A 19,232-nucleotide genomic window follows, 5' to 3' on the forward strand; every position below is an offset into this window, starting at 1 on the left:
AATTACATCTTGAAAGTATACGTACAGATAAACTCATTAATGCTATCTTGTTTAATCTGTTGGGGCATGTTTTTAATCTCTATGGATGGTATGCTTTAGCTCTCTATTGATAAATTGTTAAAGCAGCTTGTTTTGTCTGGAAGCTAGGTAGTTTATTCAAGTGCCGTCTACACTCTCTAACAAATGTCGGGGAATTCTCTCTTCCTAATGGGTGATCCAGACTTTTGCAAGGTATTATAAATGATTTAGTTTTGTTTCCAGCAATTATTGATCCTTTAATTTCATCAACAATTTTTTACTTAATTTGAGCACAAATCGATAGCTTTATTTTGTGTCACAACGTCACGTTTTTGACTTTCATGCATTTATTTTTTCTGTGATTAAAAAACGTCATTGATGTGAGAGCAAGGTATACCCTAAGGAAAATATCTATCAATTGTGGCAAACTGGAGCTTGACAGGAAAAATATTTATAAAAAAATAAAAAAAGTAAGCCAATAACAGCTTGTATACTTTATAATTTTTTGTTAAAAATAAGATGATTCTAGCAAGAAAAAAAAAACAGATGCCTAATGGGTTGGACGCCCTTTCTCATATCCATTTTTGACGTAATTCGTCACTATCATACATAGTAAAATCGCCAAAAGTTTACCCGAAAAGAATTTTTAGTACTTTCAATTACTTCGCTTACATTTATACACCAAATTTTTAAATAACGGAACTTTTTTTTGCAAACTCCATTATAAAATACTTCCTCTGATCCATGATTGTAATAACGGAATATTCATACTTATAATCACAGTGACACAATTATACGACGGCACATAAATACGCCTTTAGATCCCCAGATTAGCATAAATGAAAATTATCTACTACACGTAAACAATAGGTCCAGGGCGTTTGTACTCCCTTACTACGGGAACTTGTTTGGTTATCCTTTTTTGTCACAGGCTTCAAATGCTATTTTTGACATATATGTTCCTAACCTTTTTTTTTGCTCGGATCTAGTCGAGACGAAATTACTATGCCTATTATTTGTTCAGCTGCTACCGGTTCCTTTAAGCCATGTGATGTAAAACGGATGTATCCAATTTTATCCAATAGAAATACTAAGCCGTTACATGCTCCTTGCCGGGTCCCACTACGAGCCATCAATTGTCCAAGAGAATGACGCACCCTACCTCAAATTTGTTAATTTTCAGTACGATAAAGTGTCTAATAACAAAAGAAAAAAAAGCAAGTTTTCCCCATCCTAGCGTCAGTTACATCTTATGCAATTGGCAGTATAATTGTAAAGAGTTTTGAGAGTGTTGTTTTCTCGTGTAACCAGCCTTGAATCATGAAAAAATTTATAACCGCCGATAGCCAGCACCTGCTTCGAGTAAAATACGAACAACAGCTGATTAAAAAAATATTTTATGACTCAAAATCCGTGCGTATACTATCGTTACAGAGTTAATTTATGACTTTGGAATAAAATTATATTTCCAAACTGGTGCTAGATTTTAATATACCAAGCAGCAATTAGATCAACTTAAATCTTGTAATTAAACTTTTTAGTATTTAGCTGATGACTACAGAAGGAGAAATCCGGCACATTGAACACACACAAGTACATATGAACCGATTAAATATATTGTTTTGATATATACTTCCCTCTGCAAAGCCTGTATTCCTAAACCATCATCAGCTCCGGTAACACAAGTACGTTGGATGACATGTATTTCTTATTACAAACAATGGCAAAGTTTTTAAGTTGTGCATGTAAAATTACAAATCTTTTTTTTTAAAAAAAAGTACACATAAATCGTCCATAAATATCGTTTGCAAACAAATAACAAACATATGTAATGCACTCAATTACTTGGTGGCAAGCTTGGTTTCTTCCGATAAGTTGGTACCACTATTATTGGTTTGACAGTTGGCGAAGCAAGATCGATTGTGTCACATTATTTACTTCTAGGCTTGGATTACGGGTGTACGAATTCCATAAATAGGTCAGAGAGCATTATTTGCCACAGCTATTATGTTTCCAATGACAACAAGGCAAATACTATATAAAAGCTTAGAAACTTGAACTACAAAAAAAAAATTAAAATAAAGAGTAACAACTTCAAATCATAAGGTCATGATTCAAATAAAATCTTCGGCTTGTTTGATACTAGCAATCTCGCTATTTGTCACCTCCACTTTGGGTAGTAGCTACAGTCATCCTAAATTCAAGCGAAGCATTACTGGTGCTAATGTAGCTGCCCGCAAGTATATTGTTGAATTGGTTCAAGCTCCCAACGTTACCGTGGAATCATTTATTGATTTCACTAATTCTCATTCGGATAATGTACACATCCAACGTACCATCTCTCACGAATTTTTGAATGCTGTTTCAATTGGCATCATGGAAGATAGTATCGAGAAAGAGCATGCTACCTTGAAGCTGATTCTGGATCATATGAATGTCCAATCTGTCTCTCCTATCCAAATTTACAAGTCTAGTACAATTGATTCTAGCAAGAGCCAATTATCTGCACATGACGTGGATCTCATGTCCCCTCATCGTTTTTCACAAGTAGAAAGAGTTCATAGCGAGCTTAAATTAAGAGGCGAAGGTATTTTTATTGGTATCATTGATACAGGTATGTTCATAGAAGTCACTTTCTATCCGTTACTAATAAAAAACATAAAAAAATAGGTGTTGATTACATGCATCCAGCATTAGGCGGAGGCTTTGGTCCTGGGTTTAAGATTGAAGCTGGTTGTGATCTTGTCGGAGATGACTATTCTTCAAGTAATGTCACCTCAGTTCCTCAAGAGGGTCCTACACCACTTGAACAATGCCCTGAGGGTTCCGGAGCTACTGGTTAGTTTTATTTGTTTATGTACACCTTAAATTGTAAACAAATCAGTAACAATTATTACTATAGGCCATGGCACCCATGTTACCGGTATCATTGGTGGTTACGATCCTTTAACTGTAAGTGTTTCTTTTAAAAAATTACTTTGTACCAACAACTTACATCCCCCCTTTATATATAACAGAACTTTACAGGTGTTGCACCAGGAGCAAGATTAGGCCATTGGAGGGTTGGTAGTTGCACGGATGATATGCCATCGGATGCTATCATAAAAGCCATGACATTGGCTCATAAAGCCGGTGTTCATATCCTTAGTATGAGTCTTGGATCATCTCAACCATGGGCTGCACCTGGAACAATTGAAAGCAAATTGGTAAAAGACATTGTTGACAGCGGTATCAGTGGTAAGCAAAAAAAAAAAGAAAAAAAAATAAGGGGGGGGGGTCCCGTCAACAAGAAGTATGTTCTTAATCATTTCTTGATAGTGATTGTTGCTGCTGGTAATGAGGGAGATCAAGGTGCTTACACTGTTGGCCATCCCGCTACTGCCCCAGGTTCGTTTTCAGTTGCTTCTGTTAATAATGAATATGATTACTTCGATTGTTCTTTCAGTGCTCAAGGAATTTCTACTCGTATCCGTAAGTATTCATAACACTTCACACAGACACGCATATCTGACAATCAGTTATAATATATAGCCTGTAATTTACCCGCAAATGAAACTACTAATGCAAAGGATACAAGACCTTTGATCAATGGTATTGTTACGCTTCCCGGTAAAGATGTCGACCATGCCTGTGAGGCCATTGATTTGAACATAAAAGGGAAAGTCGTAATGCTTGGTTTTGCTGACTGTGAGCTTGAAGTACAAATGAAGAATATTTACGATGCTGGTGCTGTTGGAGCTATCGTATATGGACCTACCGAAAAGAGCTATCTATCAGGAATTGCAATGAGTTCCTACCTTCCATTTGTATTTATTTCGTACAGTAATGCCATTGAAATTCTCAAAGGCATAAAAACCAACACAATGATTAAGTTCTCGAGAGACCTTCCTTCGTACTTATTTAAAAATGAAAAGTATGCAACAACAGCTTCTTATTTTACCTCCGTCGGGCCTACCGCTGATTTGGACATGAACCCTCATATTGCTGCTGTTGGACAAGCTTTTTACTCCACAATTCCTGTGAACCGAGGATCTTACGAATTTAAGCAAGGCACATCAATGGCTTGTCCATATGTAGCTGGATCGGTTGCATTGTTTATTCAGCAAAACGGTGTTGGTAAGACATCACCCCAGGTTGTCTATGAAAAGTTCCAAAATTATGCGTTTCAACCAAATGTCTATAACAGAACCAGTGGTTTCCTTGATAATCCCCTTCGTTCTGGTGCTGGTGCCGTTCAAGGTAAAAAAATTCATAAAAATATGTAACCTGACAAGTTTTTCTAATTTAATGTTTAACCTTTAGTTTACGATACCATTACACAAGCTGCTCATGTTACGCCTGGTCAAATCAGTTTCCGTGATTCTTCTTCTACAACTGACAAGACCCAGACACTCACAATTACAAATCATGGTTCGGAAGCCGTTACATATAGACTTTACAACAATGCATCTGTAGCTATTGCACCTTATGATAGAATCAACTCTGGTTATAAACTGTTGGCACCTGCTCCCAATGTAAATGAGGCTGCCCAAATTGATTTCTCTGTTTCCGAGCTCCATTTAGACCCTGGCCAAAGCGGGTCTGTTAGTGTCACTGTTCACCCACCTAAGACAGACTCTCTTGACCATATAATGTATGGTGGATACATTCAGTTATACCCCAGCATCGTAAGTGCCAAAGCTTTGCATGTTCCTTATTTTGGTATTGTCGGTCGTCAAAATGATATTCCCATATTTCAAGTCAACAGCGAGGATTTTATAGTAGCATTGGAAAGCGACCCAGATGTAACTTATAACATTACAGATACTATAGTACTCAAGGATAGCTCGTGGTCGGTTGGCGTGAAGTATATGGTTTTGGCTCCTACTATGGTGATTAAATTCGAGCTTTTAATGGGTCAAAAAGTCCTGGGACAGGCTTCTCCAATCCATAGATATAACGGTGTAACAGTGCCAGGTACTCCTGAAGAGTTATTCTGGAGTGGCGAATATTTTAATGCTCCTTTTGATCTTTCCTCAAAAGCAGGTATTACAGAAGAAGCTTCAAACGCAATTGAAAAGTTTAAAGTATCCAAGGGAACATATCACATCCGTGTAAGTGCTCTGAAGTTATTAGGCGATATGGATAACGTTGACGACTGGGATACGTTTACAATCGGTCCCCTTATTGTAAAATAATTGTGAAGAGTTTGAAAAAAAACATCGAAGTGTACAAATTATGTGTAATTTATGTAGTGAACTTATAAATAAAAACCATTCTGTCATAGTATATAGATTATAGTTGATGTGCTGTATAAATATAAGTGTTGTATTTAATTTTTTTCCTTCGGGTCTCTTAGGGACAGCCAAATTTTCTTAGGGACAGCCATTTTTCTTAGGGACAGCCAGGGTGCGCGTAGTCGTAATGTTGATATTATGATACTTTTATAGACATCAAGAGGTCAATATAACTTAACAACTTGGAATATATACACATTTATTACAACCAACATAGTTTAAACCAGTATATGTGTTTTACAGCTTACTTTCAGCTTCTCGTTTGGACTTAACCTTAATATTTCTGCGTAAGATCATGATCAAAGGAGCTCAAAGGCGAAAGAGTGATGATATAATTGCCAAAATAAGTATAAATCGTTTAATAGTAATTGTTACATTGTTTTTGATTGAATATCCTTGTTCCCAGGTCTACAGAACATCCAAATCACAGATCTTACGTTGCGACTACGTGCACTTTGGCTGTCCCTAAGGAAAATTTGGCTGTCCCTAAGAAAAGCGTTTTTCCTTCAGTCAGCAACGTCAATTTAAATAACCAATATGTTCAATTTGTTGCCGTGTATGCCCTTACTACGGGAGCTTGTTAAGATAAACCTTTTTGTGTATTGCTTTAAATGCTGTTGCTTACTTCTCTGTTGCTACTTTTTGTCAAAATGAAATAGCCGTGATTATTATTTGTTCATCTTGAGTTTTTTTTGGCCATGTGACCTAAGACGAGTATATTTAGCTTCATCCAATAGAAACACATGTTTCATGCCGGATCACATCACGATCAATCAATCGTACGAAATAGTGGCGTACCCTTCCTCAAATTCATTAATTTCAATTACATTAAAATGTCTAATCCGAAAGCAAAAAGCAAAAAGAAAATTTTTCCCAGCTGTATTTTATGCGACTTAAAATATGAAAAATTATTATAACTACCAAATGCCAGCATATGTTTCTAGAAAAATAATAACAACAGCTGCTAAGCACAAAATATATTTATGACCCGAAATTTCGATTTCTTTTTGATTTTTAAATCATTTTTTTTTCAAACTTGTGCCTTTTTTTTTATGTATCCAGCAGTAATAAGATCAACCTAAATCTTGTAACTACACTTTGCAATGTAGTTGATGATTACAGAACAAAAAATTAGCACGGCGAAAAAAAAAAATCAAATGAATTGAATACACACACTGTTTTATTCTACATATTGTTTCTGCAAAGCCCTTGTATTCCTAATCCATTACCAGCTCCGGTAGGACGGATACGTTGGATGCTACATATCTCATTTTATTAAGCAATGGCACAGTTATAAAGTTGTGTATATAAAATTACATGAGTTTTAAAAACTCTTACATTTGTATAAACGTATATATGTATAAATCGTTTGCAAAAAAAATAGTGAACATATGTAATGCAATTATTTACTTGTTGCTAAGCTTGGATTTTACTGGTAAGTTGGTACTACCGTTGTTGGTTTGACAGTAGGCGAAGTAAGACCGGTTGTGTCGCACCAAACTTTTCCGATTGGACTGCGGGTGCCACCTCAGCCATTATATTTTTAATGACAATAGGACAAATACTATATAAACTTCGATCTATAATAACAAATTGGACAAAAAAAAAACAAGGAATAACATCTCCAAAGTAATAGCTCATGATTCAGATAAAAACTTCGGCTTGTTTAGTATTAGCGATTTCCCTATTTATCACCTCTACTTTAGGTAGTAGCTATAATCATCCCAAATTCAAGCGAAGCATTACTGGTGCTGATGTAGCTACTCGCAAGTATATTGTTGAACTAGTTAAAGCTCCCAATGCCACCGTAGATTCTTTTATTGATTTCACCAATTCTCATTCGGATAATGTACATATTCAACGTACCATCTCTCACAAATTTTTAAATGCTGTTTCCATTGGTATCAGAGAAGATAATATCGAGAAGGAGCATGCTACCTTGAAGCTAATCCTAGATCATATGGATGTCCAATCTGTATCCCCTATCCAAATTTACAAGTCTAGGCAGATTGATTCCAGCAAGAACCAACTATCCGCATCTGACGTTGATCTCATGTCCCCTCATCGTTTTTCACAAGTAGATCGAGTTCATAGCGAACTTAAATTAAGAGGCGAAGGTGTTTTTATTGGTATTATTGATTCAGGTATGTTCATATTATGTCACTCTCTATCCATAACTAATAATAAAAATAAAAAAAATAGGTGTTGATTATATGCATCCAGCATTAGGTGGAGGCTTTGGTCCTGGGTTTAAGATTGAAGCTGGTTACGATCTTGTTGGAAATAATTATACTGCAAGTGATGTTAATGCAGTTCCCCAAGAAGGTCCTACACCACTTGAGCAATGCCCTGAAGGTTCTGGAGCTAGTGGTAAGTAGATTTGTTTATTTATACTTTAGTTGTAGACAAAATAGTAATACTTCTTATTATAGGTCACGGTACCCATGTTACTGGAATCATTGGTGGCTACGATCCATTAACTGTAAGTTCGTCTCTACAAATACAATTTGTAACAATGACTTACACCCATTTTCTCTTTTATACTAGAATTTTACAGGTGTTGCACCAGGAGCAAGATTAGGTCATTGGAGAGTCGGTAGCTGTACAGATGAATTGCCATCGGATGCTATCTTAAAAGCCATGACAATGGCTCATGAAGCCGGTGTTCATATCCTTAGTATGAGTCTTGGAACACCTCAACCATGGGCCGCACCTGGAACAATTGAAAGCAAATTACTAAAAGACATTGTTGACAGTGGTATCAGTGGTAAGCAAAAAAGAGTCCTTTAAGCAAGAAGTATGTCTTTAACCATTTTTTAATAGTAATTGTTGCTGCTGGCAATGAGGGAGATCAAGGTGCTTACACTGTCGGTCAACCTGCTACTGGCCCAGGTGCATTTTCGGTTGCTTCTGTGGATAATGAATATGACCACTTCGATTGTTCTTTTAGTGCCCAAGGAATATCTACTCGCATTCGTAAGTACTGATAACATTTTGTTCGTACACCCATATTTAACAATGAATACATAGCATGTAATTTTCCTATAAACGCTACTACTAGCGTAAAAGATGAAAGACGTTTGATCGATGGTATTGTTACGCTTCCCAGTGATAATGTAGTCCATGCCTGTGAGACCATTGATTTGAACATAAAAGGGAAAGTTGTAATGCTTGGTTTTGCTGTTTGTGATCTTGAAATACAATTGAAGAATATTTACGATGCTGGTGCTGTCGGAGCTATCGTATATGAAACGACTGAAAAGAGCCATCTCTCAGGAATTGCAATGAGTCCTTATCTTCCATTTGTAATTATTTCGTACAGTAATGCTGTTGCCATTTACAAAGGCATGACAACCAATACAATGATCAAGTTCTCGAGAGATCTTCCTTCATACTTATTTAAGAATGAAAAGTATGCCACAACATCTTCTTGGTTTTCATCTGTAGGACCTACTGGTGACCTAAACTTGAATCCTCATATTGCTGCTGTTGGACATGCTTTTTACTCTACAGTGCCTACAAACCGAGGATCCTACGAATTCATGCAAGGTACCTCAATGGCTTGTCCGTATGTAGCTGGATCAATCGCATTGTTTATTCAGCAAAACGGTGTCGGCAAAATAGCACCCCAGGTCGTCTATGAAAAGTTCCAAAATTATGCGTTTCAACCAAATGTTTATAACAGAACCAGTGGTTTCCTTGATAATCCACTTCGTTCTGGTGCTGGTGCCGTTCAAGGTAAAAAAATTATAAAAATATGTAACCTGACGTATTTTTCTAACTCGATGTTTACCCTTTAGTTTACGATACCATTACACAAGCTGCTCATGTTACGCCTGGTCAAATTAGTTTCCGTGATTCTTCTACTACAATTGACAAGACCCAGACACTCACAATTACAAATCATGGTTCGGAAGCTGTTACATATAGACTTTACAACAATGCATCTGTAGCTATTGTACCTTATGATAGAGCCATTTCTGGTTATACACTGTTGTCACCTGCTCCCAATGTAAATGAGGCTGCCCAAATTGATTTCTCTGTTTCTGAGCTCTATTTAGTCCCTGGCCAAAGCGGGTCTGTTAATGTCACTGTTCACCCACCTAAGACAGATCCTCTTGATCATATTATGTATGGTGGATACATTCAGTTCCATCCTAGCACCTTAGGTGCCAAAGCCTTGCATGTTCCTTATTTTGGTATTGTCGGTCGTCAAAATGATATTCCCATATTTCAAGTCAACAGCGAGGATTTTATAGTAGCATTGGAAAGCGACCCAACTGTAACTTACAACATTACAGATACTATAGTACTCAGGGGCAGTTCGTGGTCGGTTGGCGTGAAGTATGTGCTTTCGCTTCCTACAATGGTAATGAAAACGGAACTTTTAATGGGTCAGCAAGTTTTGGGACAGGCCTGGCCAGTTCAGCGATATGTTGGTGTATCAGTACCGGGTACTCCGGAGCAATTATTCTTCGATGGTGAATATTTTAATATCCCACTCGATCTTTCCTCAACATCAAGTATCACGGAAGAAACATCTGGCGTAACTGAAACGTTTAAAGTATCCAACGGAACATATCATATCCGTGTTAGTGCTTTAAAGCTATTAGGTGATATGAATAACGTTGACGATTGGGATACGTTTACAGTTGGTCCTCTTATTATACAATAACTGTAGAGAAAAAGAAATGTACAAAGGAATTGTAATTGATGTAGTTAGTTTATAAATAAAATATGAGTCTAAATTGAAGTGTATCATAGGAACAAAAATTATAATTAATTTTCTTTTTCGCTCGGCCAGCACTGCAAATATGGATGCCAATTTAATTAATCAACATGAGCAATTTATTGTCATGTATTCCCTTGCTACGAGAGCTTTTTCTTTTGGATTGCCTTCTTAGTACATTGCCTCAAATGCTATTGTTGATTTTCCTGTTGCTAATTGTTTTTATCGGATCTGGTGGTTGCGGGCATTATTTGTTCAGCTGCTACCAATTATTTAGAACCATGTGATTCAAAGCGGGTATATCCAGTTTTATCCAATAGAAACATAAGCTCTTTGTGTTCCTTTTCGGGTCTTATTACGATCAATCCATCGTCTAAGAAAACGACGTGCCCTAATTCAATTTTTTAATTTCAACAATGATAGAGTGTAAAAAAATAAATAAGCAAAAAGCAAATGTTTTTCATCGTAGCGTCAGTTGCACCTTATGCGATTGGAATTATGAAAAAAACAATTGTAGATACCGAATTCCAGCACATGGTCAGAGAAAAGTAGCAGCAACATCTAATTAGCTCAGAATATATTTATGACTCCAAACCTCAATTGATTTTCAACTTCGGGATAAAAAATGTGCGAGTGTTTTTTTAAAAATTATTGCGTACTTTAATGTATTTAGCAGTAATAAGATCAAGTTAAATCTTCTATTTAAACTTTATAATATAGTTGAAGATCACAGGAGGAAAAACTCAGCACAGCAAACATACACCAATATACATGAGCTGTCCAGACATCGTTTTGGTATATATATTATTTTCTGCAAAGCCCATAAATTCCTAAACCATCATCAGCTCCGGTAACATGGGTACGTTGAATGACACATTTTTTTTTCTTTTTACAAAACAATAGTAAAGTTTTCAATTTGTGCATGTAAAATTATATGAATATAAAACTACTTTACATAACTATCGTTTGCAAACAAATTACAAACAGTTGTGATGCATTTATTTACTTGTTGCTAAGCTTTTTTTTTGAGTAAGTTGGTGCTACTGTAGTTGGTTTGGCATTTGGCGAAGCAAGGCCAGTTGTGTCACACCATATATCGGCTTGGATTGCGGGTGCACAAATTCCATTAATAGGATAAAGAGCATTTGCCACCTCAGCCATTATATCTTGAATGACAACAGGACAAATACTATATAAACTTCGATCTATAATAACAAATTGGACAAAAAAAAACAAGGAATAACATCTCCAAAGTAATAGCTCATGATTCAGATAAAAACTTGGGCATGTTTAGTACTAGTAGCCTCTATATTTGTCACCTCTACTTTAGGTAGTAGTTATAATCATCCCAAATTCAAGCGAAGCATTACTGGTGCTAATGTAGCTACTCGCAAGTATATTGTTGAACTAGTTAAAGCTCCCAATGCCACCGTAGATTCTTTTATTGATTTCACCAATTCTCATTCGGATAATGTACATATTCAACGTACCATCTCTCATAAATTTTTAAATGCTGTTTCCATTGGTATCAGAGAAGATAATATCGAGAAGGAGCATGCTACCTTGAAGTTAATCCTAGATCATATGGATGTCCAATCTGTATCCCCTATCCAAATTTACAAGTCTAGGCAGATTGATTCCAGCAAGAACCAACTATCCGCATCTGACGTTGATCTCATGTCCCCTCATCGTTTTTCACAAGTAGAAAGAGTTCATAGCGAACTTAAATTAAGAGGCGAAGGTGTTTTTGTTGGTATTATTGATACAGGTATGTTAATATTGTGTCACTCTCTATCCATTACTAATAATGAATAATAAAAAAAAAAATAGGCGTTGATTACATGCATCCAGCATTAGGCGGAGGCTTTGGTCCTGGGTTTAAGATTGAAGCTGGTTACGATCTTGTTGGAAATAATTATACTGCAAGTGATGTTAATGCAGTTCCCCAAGAAGGTCCTACACCACTTGAGCAATGCCCTGAAGGTTCTGGAGCTAGTGGTAAGTAGATTTGTTTATTTATACTTTAGTTGTAGACAAAATAGTAATACTTCTTATTATAGGTCACGGTACCCATGTTACTGGAATCATTGGTGGCTACGATCCATTAACTGTAAGTTCGTCTCTACAAATACAATTTGTAACAATGACTTACACCCATTTTCTCTTTTATACTAGAATTTTACAGGTGTTGCACCAGGAGCAAGATTAGGTCATTGGAGAGTCGGTAGCTGTACAGATGAATTGCCATCGGATGCTATCTTAAAAGCCATGACAATGGCTCATGAAGCCGGTGTTCATATCCTTAGTATGAGTCTTGGAACACCTCAACCATGGGCCGCACCTGGAACAATTGAAAGCAATTTACTAAAAGACATTGTTGACAGCGGTATTAGTGGTAAGCAAAAAAGAGTCCTTTCAGCAAGAAATATGTTTTTAACCATTTTTTAATAGTAATTGTTGCTGCTGGTAATGAGGGAGATCAAGGTGCTTACACTGTTGGCCATCCTGCTACTGGCCCAGGTGCATTTTCGGTTGCTTCTGTGGATAATGAATATGACTACTTCGATTGTTCTTTCAGTGCCCAAGGAATATCTACTCGCATTCGTAAGTATTCGTAAATTTTTGTACATATAAACATATTTAACAATTGGTTATTATACATAGCTTGTAACATACCTAAAAACTATACTACTGAAGCTAAAGATATAAGACCTTTGATCGATGGTATTGTTACGCTTCCCAGTGATAATGTAGTCCATGCCTGTGAGACCATTGATTTGAACATAAAAGGGAAAGTTGTAATGCTTGGTTTTGCTGTTTGTGATCTTGAAATACAATTGAAGAATATTTACGATGCCGGTGCTGTCGGAGCTATTGTATATCAAACAACTGAAAAGAGTCGTCTATTGGGTATAGAAATGAGCCCCTATCTTCCATTTGTAATTATTTCGCACAGTAATGCTGTTGCCATTTACAAAGGCATGACAACCAATACAATGATCAAGTTCTCGAGAGACCTTCCTTCATACTTATTTAAGAACGAAAAGTATGCCACAACATCTTCTTGGTTTTCATCTGTAGGACCTACTGGTGACCTAAACTTGAATCCTCATATTGCTGCTGTTGGACATGCTTTTTACTCTACAGTGCCTACCAACCGAGGATCCTACGAATTCATGCAAGGTACCTCAATGGCTTGTCCGTATGTAGCTGGATCAATCGCATTGTTTATTCAGCAAAACGGTGTCGGCAAAATAGCACCCCAGGTCGTCTATGAAAAGTTCCAAAATTATGCGTTTCAACCAAATGTCTATAACAGAACCAGTGGTCTCCTTGATAATCCCCTTCGTTCTGGTGCTGGTGCCGTTCAAGGTAAAAAAATTCATAAAAATATGTAACCTGACAAGTTTTTCTAATTGATGTTTAACCTTTAGTTTACGATACCATTACACAAGCTGCTCATGTTACGCCTGGTCAAATCAGTTTCCGTGATTCTTCTTCTACAACTGACAAGACCCAGACACTCACAATTACAAATCATGGCTCGGAAGCTGTTACATATAGACTTTACAATAATGCATCTGTAGCTATTGTACCTTATGATAGAGCCGTTTCTGGTTATACACTGTTGTCACCTGCTCCCAATGTAAATGAGGCTGCCCAAATTGATTTCTCTGTTTCTGAGCTCTATTTAGTCCCTGGCCAAAGCGGGTCTGTTAATGTCACTGTTCACCCACCTAAGACAGATCCTCTTGATCATATTATGTATGGTGGATACATTCAGTTCCATCCCAGCACCTTAAGTGCCAAGGCCTTGCATGTTCCTTATTTTGGTATTGTCGGTCGTCAAAATGATATTCCCGTATTTCAGGTCAACAGCAAAGATTTTCTAGTAGCATTACAAAGTGACCCAACGGTAACTTACAATATTACAGATACTATAGTACTTAAAAACAGTACGTGGTTGCTTGGCGTCCAGTATGTACTTTCAGTTCCTACTATGGTAATGAAGACTGAGCTTTTGATGGGTCAGCAAGTCTTGGGACAGGCCTGGCCAGTTCAGCGATATGTTGGTGTATCAGTACCGGGTACTCCGGAGCAATTATTCTTTGATGGCGAATACTTTAATATGCCACTCGATCTTTCCTCAACATCAAGTATCACGGAAGAAACATCTGGCGTAACTGAAACGTTTAAAGTATCCAACGGAACATATCATATCCGTGTTAGTGCTTTAAAGCTATTAGGTGATATGAATAACGTTGACGATTGGGATACGTTTACAGTTGGTCCTCTTATTGTACAATAACTGTAGAGTTTGAAAAAAAAAGAGGAGCTTATGAGTGAAGTGTGTACAAAGAAAGTGTAGTATATGTAATTATTTTATAAATAAAAAGAAATTGCGAAGTCTGTCATCATAACAAATATTATACCTAGTAGATGTGATGTGTAAATACCGAGGCGCTCCGAAATTAACTGATTTTAGTCATTCTTGCTTAAGGTGCAAAATCATAACATTTTGCTGTCAAAAAAATCGTAACTTTTTGTTATAAAAAAAATTGTAATTTTTTGCTGTGCAAAAATCAAAACCCTTTTCGAAACCAGATTCTAACTTACAAAACCTTGAAGGGGCAACAAGACAATACGTATGACACTCCGAGTTGACTCGTTTGTTTAGATATAGATAAAGGGTAGCAAAAACCATACTTAAGGGTCCTGTCATAGCACCGTTTAGGGTTATTAGCTCTCTTGAGAGCCAGGCTTTTATTCTCGTTGTTACAGAGTCTTGACACAACACTGTTATGAGCAAGGATATTCTCTTCATGTCCTTCAGCATCAATGATGACAATAGGTGTTAAATAAGAAGATCCAGATACTTTCCGCAAAATGCTTTTTTCTCTTTCAGTTGCATCCTATCCTTGACAGGCATACAAAACCTCTTTTTTATAATAGAGCTAAGATTGAGACGTATCATATGAAATGTGAGCTTAAGTAGATCAAGGGCATCTGTAAGCTTTGGAGGTGATAGCGTCTTTTCTTGTTGACCAACTTTTAAACAGCACAAAAAGTTAGATGTTATGATTGTTCCTCGTCCTACTAAAGTAACGTGTTATCAGTATCGTTGGTTTTATCGATATTGTCATTATTACCAATTGAATGCTGATTTGCGTTTCCATCTGTCTCTTTTTCGTCCACACAGTGTTTATTATTAGAAAACAACTCAACGCAACTGCTGGCAAACTTGTTGGTGTGCTAATCCTCATAAAGGGATGCATTTTGATTATGTTGTTTAAGATGACAGCAGAATGATTGTGTTGCCATGATACCTTATTGACATATAGGACAAGTGAAACTTTTTTCATCCTTATTGATGGTCAAACCTACAAAAGATAGTCAGGTAAGTATGCAGAGAAACAAAAAAACCCTAAGCAAGTATAAAGCGCCATACTTTCTCCATAGCACATAACGACTATGTGGCGATCGCAAACACAAACCGAGAAAAGAGGGATGAAAAAGTGTTCTCCAAGTCGGCGTTCAATTTTCAATTCTAAAAGAATGACCGTGTCCATATCAGTGGTTAGTATATAATCACATGCGTAAAGAAAGGATGAGGAACAGGAGAAAAGAGGAGTAAAGGATGGGTGATCTTTTCCTGAAATCACTTTAAAAAATGATATGCTGGTATATTGTGATTAATCAAAGTATTGCTATTACTACCAGTTATAAGAGCGAATCCACATAAAAGCGAATCCACATAAAAGCGAATCCACATAAAAGCGAATTCACGTAAAAGCGATTCCAGTCATATAAGCGATTCTATCGTAGAAGTGAATGTGACAATGGGAAGTTTTGATTTGATTAGGATTTAGGGTCAGTAAAGAGAAGAGGCAAAGACAGTATTTTGAGTGTTGCATATGTCTTTAAAAACTGCACTTAAAAATATAGCAGAAGCTTATTTGTTTATCGACTAATAGAAAGACTCTTTGCAGCATTTTTCAGCAATCTATTAATAACTTTCGGAGATGTCTCAACAGATAACCATTTTAACAAACAATCATGCTTGAAAAACGATAATTGAAAATGAGCTAGGCGAACTTTGAGTGATGCAAGTACGAAAATTAAACTGATTCAAAAACGAATTTTGTCCCATAAAAAACGAAAATTGATTTTGTAAAAAGCGAACTTTGGTCTTCAACACACAAAAACGAATTTAGTTTGCTGGAAAGCGAACTTTGGGGGCGGAGTTACTGTATTACTTTTTATTGCTATTTTTGCTATGATGCTATTTTACTATTTTTTTTTTTTTTGTCTTGTAAATTTTTTTATACCACGTCTATTTCTTTCTTGAACGACGGGTCTTCCTTGCGGGTGGTAAGGCATCTGCCTCATTCCAGACAGCAGATCTTGCACGAGACAATTCAGGACCTGGTGGTGGTGTGACCAATCCTAAATTATCTCGTTTAGATTTAGTCTTAGGAGAGTCAGGCGTTGTGGCTCTTGGCGTTGTGGCAGTGGGAGTTGTGGCCCTTGGTGTGGTACCTCTGCTTGCTGACCTGAGAGAGGCGGCTCTTGGTGAAACAGCTCTTGATGAGACTGCTCTTTTCTTGGTGGCAGAGGGCTCGGAACGGGTGGTAGAAGACTTTCGCTTTAAAGCGTGTATTTCTGGTTCAATGTCCATGGCTTCAGGCTCTACTATTTCTTCGATAATGGTTGTGGTCTCCTCGATGATTGTTTGTTCACTTACAATGGTTTGGAAACCTTCAGTGTTGTAAGAATTGCCAGTGCTGTGAGGGTGTACAGTGTTTTGGGATGATTGAACACTGACTGGTGCGATGGGGAGTTGTGCCATGTTTAATTGTTCAACAAGAGGTTTCTCGCTTGCCTCGAGTTCCCTCTTGTCTTCAACAGTGATATGGTCATGGTCGGTGCTTGCATTGGCGGGAATTAATAATTGGGTAGTGCTACCATTTAATTCCTCAATGATCGTTTTCTCATAGAGATCTGGATCTGTGATTGGAATGAGATTCTCCGCAGTAGGTGGTGTAAAATGCATTTGTGTCATATTCAATTGCTCAACAAGAGGTGCCTCGTTCACCTCGAGTTCCTCCTTGTGTTCGGCAGTGATATGGTCATGGGTATTGCTTGCATTGGCGGGAATCAGTAATTGGGTGGTGCTACCATTCAATTCTTCAATGATCGATTCCTCGTAAAGATCTGGATCTGTGATAGATATAAACTCCTCCGCAGTAGGTGACGTTAGAGGCATTTCGTGAGGAATGCCTGATTGGCTGGCGGTGGGTTGGGAATAGTGGGTGTCATGGACACTGGTATTAACTTTACGAGGTGTTTCCTTCTTACTGTAATTTTGTTGAGGAAATCCGATACATTTGATTTGTTGGATGCCACCATCAGGGATTACTGTCAATCGGACATGTGTGACTGTTGTGACCTCAGATACTTGGAATGAGTTCACACAGTTATCGGTGATTGGTGATTCAGGAATTAATAAGGACCATCTTGTATTTTTACTATTACAGGGATTGGTTTCCTTGGAGTTACAACCATCGGCTTGAATCATCAATGGGGAATTTCCTTTAAATCCTGTGGTATCCACTTGGATGGAATTAAGATTGCCAGGAGAGGATAATTTAATCACAATGAAGTCATTGCGTGGTGTTCTTTTAGAGCGTGGTGTTAACCAGCCTTGTGTTCTATAATCAAACTTTTAGTGCTATTCCCCTCCTTTTTTTTTTTTTTGCGAAGATGTGCTTACGTTAAAGCGCCATTATCCAAAAGGACATTAGGCTTGTTTCGGCTTTCTAAATCAGACCAATGAACGATTCGGGCACCGTCATTTGCTGAAGATAAATTATATTGTTGTGAAAGGTCTGGCCAATCAGGACTGATTTCACCATAAACACGGAAGCGAGCCTAGGTAATGATTACATCAGTATGATATCAGTGGTTGTTTCATTTTTTTTTTTGTTTCATAAAAAAGTACTTACAATGCCACCTCCAGGACAGACAGTCAATCTGACGTGAGAGTAGTTCTCCTCATCGTGGATTTGGAAGATATTATGACCATCTTCAGTAAGTTGTTCATAATCAATCAAAGTGGTCCACTATTATAAAAGTGTGATCAATTACTATGCGTCATGTAATATATATTTTTTATAATTACCATGCCATTAGTGTCTTTATCAGTCACTTGGTAACCTTCTACGAGAGCATGTGTAGGGCACATCTCATTAAATCCTGTTGTATCAATATCAAGACCGAGGATATGAGCGATGCCGCAGAGTTTGATGGTAACGCTGGCATCAGATTGATGACGTTTGGTGATCCAACCGTCTCCAGATTCTTTTGTGAGAAGGGAGGAAATATATGAATAAACGTGTCTACTTCTTTGATTTTTGTGTTTTTAAATTACCTGAATCAATGGAACTGACTACTGGTTCGATATACTTTATTAAGTTGGAGGCCGTTCCAAAGCTTTCATTCGTAACAGACTCAATTTTTGCATCAAGTGCTGCGGAAGATACTTGGGGAGACAACATAAGAGTTGTGTCCTTAACTTTTGTGGCCCGAAGGCGTGTGTATTTCTTGCTTATAACATTACCCATATTAAAGTTTTTAGAAATAAGTTAAAGAGAGAAAAAAATTAAAGCTGATAATGCATTTCTTTTATACTTTGGTATGACGGTCACAAGACAAACTATAAATTTGTTTCAGCCTCCACTTGTAGCATACAATTGGTGGTTATTCAAAAAGTCATTTACTCCTTGCATGCCACTATTTCTTATAAAAAGAAATTATGAACTGATATTTTATACGAAAACTGTAATATAGGACAACTAGACAAACAAAAACTTTCAATTCGTTCGACACGCTTATCTGAATTTTTCAACGATTAACGTTCTTCATTATTATGCGAAGTAAGGTAGTCCCCATTGACAAGTTTTCTACCGATGGAAGCTATCAATGAGAGATCAGACGCAAGTTAAAAAATAAAGGGTTACTGTGTGAGAGAAAAGCCTGTCAACATTAAGCTATTATTGCAACTTTATCAGTAACACTCTGGTCGGTAACAGGGTGCTTGACTACCAACGATTATTAGGGGTTTTTTATATAGATATTTTAACAGTAAATTCGATAATTGTCTTCATGGCAAGTTGATATTTAAAACATTTATTTCGCCTACATCGTTT

General features: G+C 37.0%; 5 protein-coding genes across 5 annotated transcripts; 3 read left to right on the plus strand and 2 right to left on the minus strand.

The window, feature by feature from the left end:
* Positions 1–2,127: 2,127 nt before the first annotated feature.
* Positions 2,128–5,195, plus strand: EV154DRAFT_420975 (peptidase S8/S53 domain-containing protein; the record flags this gene model as incomplete). The annotated part of the gene is made up of 7 exons (XM_051595983.1): positions 2,128–2,632; positions 2,689–2,856; positions 2,921–2,970; positions 3,036–3,255; positions 3,337–3,489; positions 3,550–4,257; positions 4,321–5,195. 7 exons carry the CDS (start codon positions 2,128–2,130, stop codon positions 5,193–5,195), a joined length of 2,679 nt encoding a protein of 892 aa, XP_051457486.1.
* A 1,684-nt stretch (positions 5,196–6,879) lies between these two features.
* On the plus strand, positions 6,880–10,051 carry EV154DRAFT_231575 (peptidase S8/S53 domain-containing protein). Its single transcript, XM_051594501.1, has 7 exons — positions 6,880–7,438; positions 7,497–7,664; positions 7,727–7,776; positions 7,842–8,061; positions 8,118–8,270; positions 8,325–9,032; positions 9,095–10,051. Exons 1-7 carry the CDS (start codon positions 6,934–6,936, stop codon positions 9,967–9,969), a joined length of 2,679 nt encoding a protein of 892 aa, XP_051457487.1. The 5' UTR covers positions 6,880–6,933; the 3' UTR covers positions 9,970–10,051.
* Positions 10,052–11,089: 1,038 nt separating this feature from the next.
* EV154DRAFT_231640 (peptidase S8/S53 domain-containing protein) lies at positions 11,090–14,440 on the plus strand. Its single transcript, XM_051594502.1, has 7 exons — positions 11,090–11,791; positions 11,854–12,021; positions 12,084–12,133; positions 12,199–12,418; positions 12,475–12,627; positions 12,688–13,395; positions 13,458–14,440. The coding sequence occupies exons 1-7, from the start codon at positions 11,287–11,289 to the stop codon at positions 14,330–14,332; spliced, it is 2,679 nt and encodes an 892-aa protein (XP_051457488.1). The 5' UTR covers positions 11,090–11,286; the 3' UTR covers positions 14,333–14,440.
* EV154DRAFT_231653 (uncharacterized protein) lies at positions 14,441–14,979 on the minus strand. The gene has a single exon (XM_051594503.1). It carries the CDS (start codon positions 14,858–14,860, stop codon positions 14,549–14,551), a length of 312 nt encoding a protein of 103 aa, XP_051457489.1. The 5' UTR covers positions 14,861–14,979; the 3' UTR covers positions 14,441–14,548.
* Positions 14,980–16,261: 1,282 nt separating this feature from the next.
* On the minus strand, positions 16,262–18,659 carry EV154DRAFT_443605 (galactose-binding domain-like protein). Its single transcript, XM_051597028.1, has 5 exons — positions 18,455–18,659; positions 18,206–18,384; positions 18,030–18,146; positions 17,798–17,955; positions 16,262–17,735 (listed from the first exon to the last, which is right to left on the minus strand). Exons 1-5 carry the CDS (start codon positions 18,645–18,647, stop codon positions 16,358–16,360), a joined length of 2,025 nt encoding a protein of 674 aa, XP_051457490.1. The 5' UTR covers positions 18,648–18,659; the 3' UTR covers positions 16,262–16,357.
* Between the last annotated feature and the right edge of the window lie 573 nt (positions 18,660–19,232).

Source organism: Mucor mucedo, assembly GCF_025094135.1.
Source record: "Mucor mucedo strain NRRL 3635 chromosome Unknown EV154scaffold_47, whole genome shotgun sequence".
Classification (NCBI taxonomy): Eukaryota; Fungi; Mucoromycota; class Mucoromycetes; order Mucorales; family Mucoraceae; genus Mucor; species Mucor mucedo.

Bases quoted from the DNA above. Each gene is read 5' to 3' on its own strand.
- EV154DRAFT_443605 (XM_051597028.1), bottom strand. From the start codon at position 18,647: ATGGGTAATGTTATAAGCAAGAAATACACACGCCTTCGGGCCACAAAA. The intron at 18,385-18,454 runs GTAATTTAAAAA...TTCTCACAAAAG, and splicing joins AGTCAGTTCCATTGATTCAG to AATCTGGAGACGGTTGGATC. The intron at 18,147-18,205 runs GTAATTATAAAA...CTTTTATAATAG, and splicing joins ATAAAGACACTAATGGCATG to TGGACCACTTTGATTGATTA.
- EV154DRAFT_231640 (XM_051594502.1), top strand. From the start codon at position 11,287: ATGATTCAGATAAAAACTTGGGCATGTTTAGTACTAGTAGCCTCTATA. The intron at 11,792-11,853 runs GTATGTTAATAT...AAAAAAAAATAG, and splicing joins TGTTGGTATTATTGATACAG to GCGTTGATTACATGCATCCA. The intron at 12,628-12,687 runs GTAAGTATTCGT...TATTATACATAG, and splicing joins AGGAATATCTACTCGCATTC to CTTGTAACATACCTAAAAAC.
- EV154DRAFT_231653 (XM_051594503.1), bottom strand. From the start codon at position 14,860: ATGCTGAAGGACATGAAGAGAATATCCTTGCTCATAACAGTGTTGTGT.
- EV154DRAFT_231575 (XM_051594501.1), top strand. From the start codon at position 6,934: ATGATTCAGATAAAAACTTCGGCTTGTTTAGTATTAGCGATTTCCCTA. The intron at 7,777-7,841 runs GTAAGTTCGTCT...CTTTTATACTAG, and splicing joins GTGGCTACGATCCATTAACT to AATTTTACAGGTGTTGCACC. The intron at 8,271-8,324 runs GTAAGTACTGAT...ATGAATACATAG, and splicing joins AGGAATATCTACTCGCATTC to CATGTAATTTTCCTATAAAC.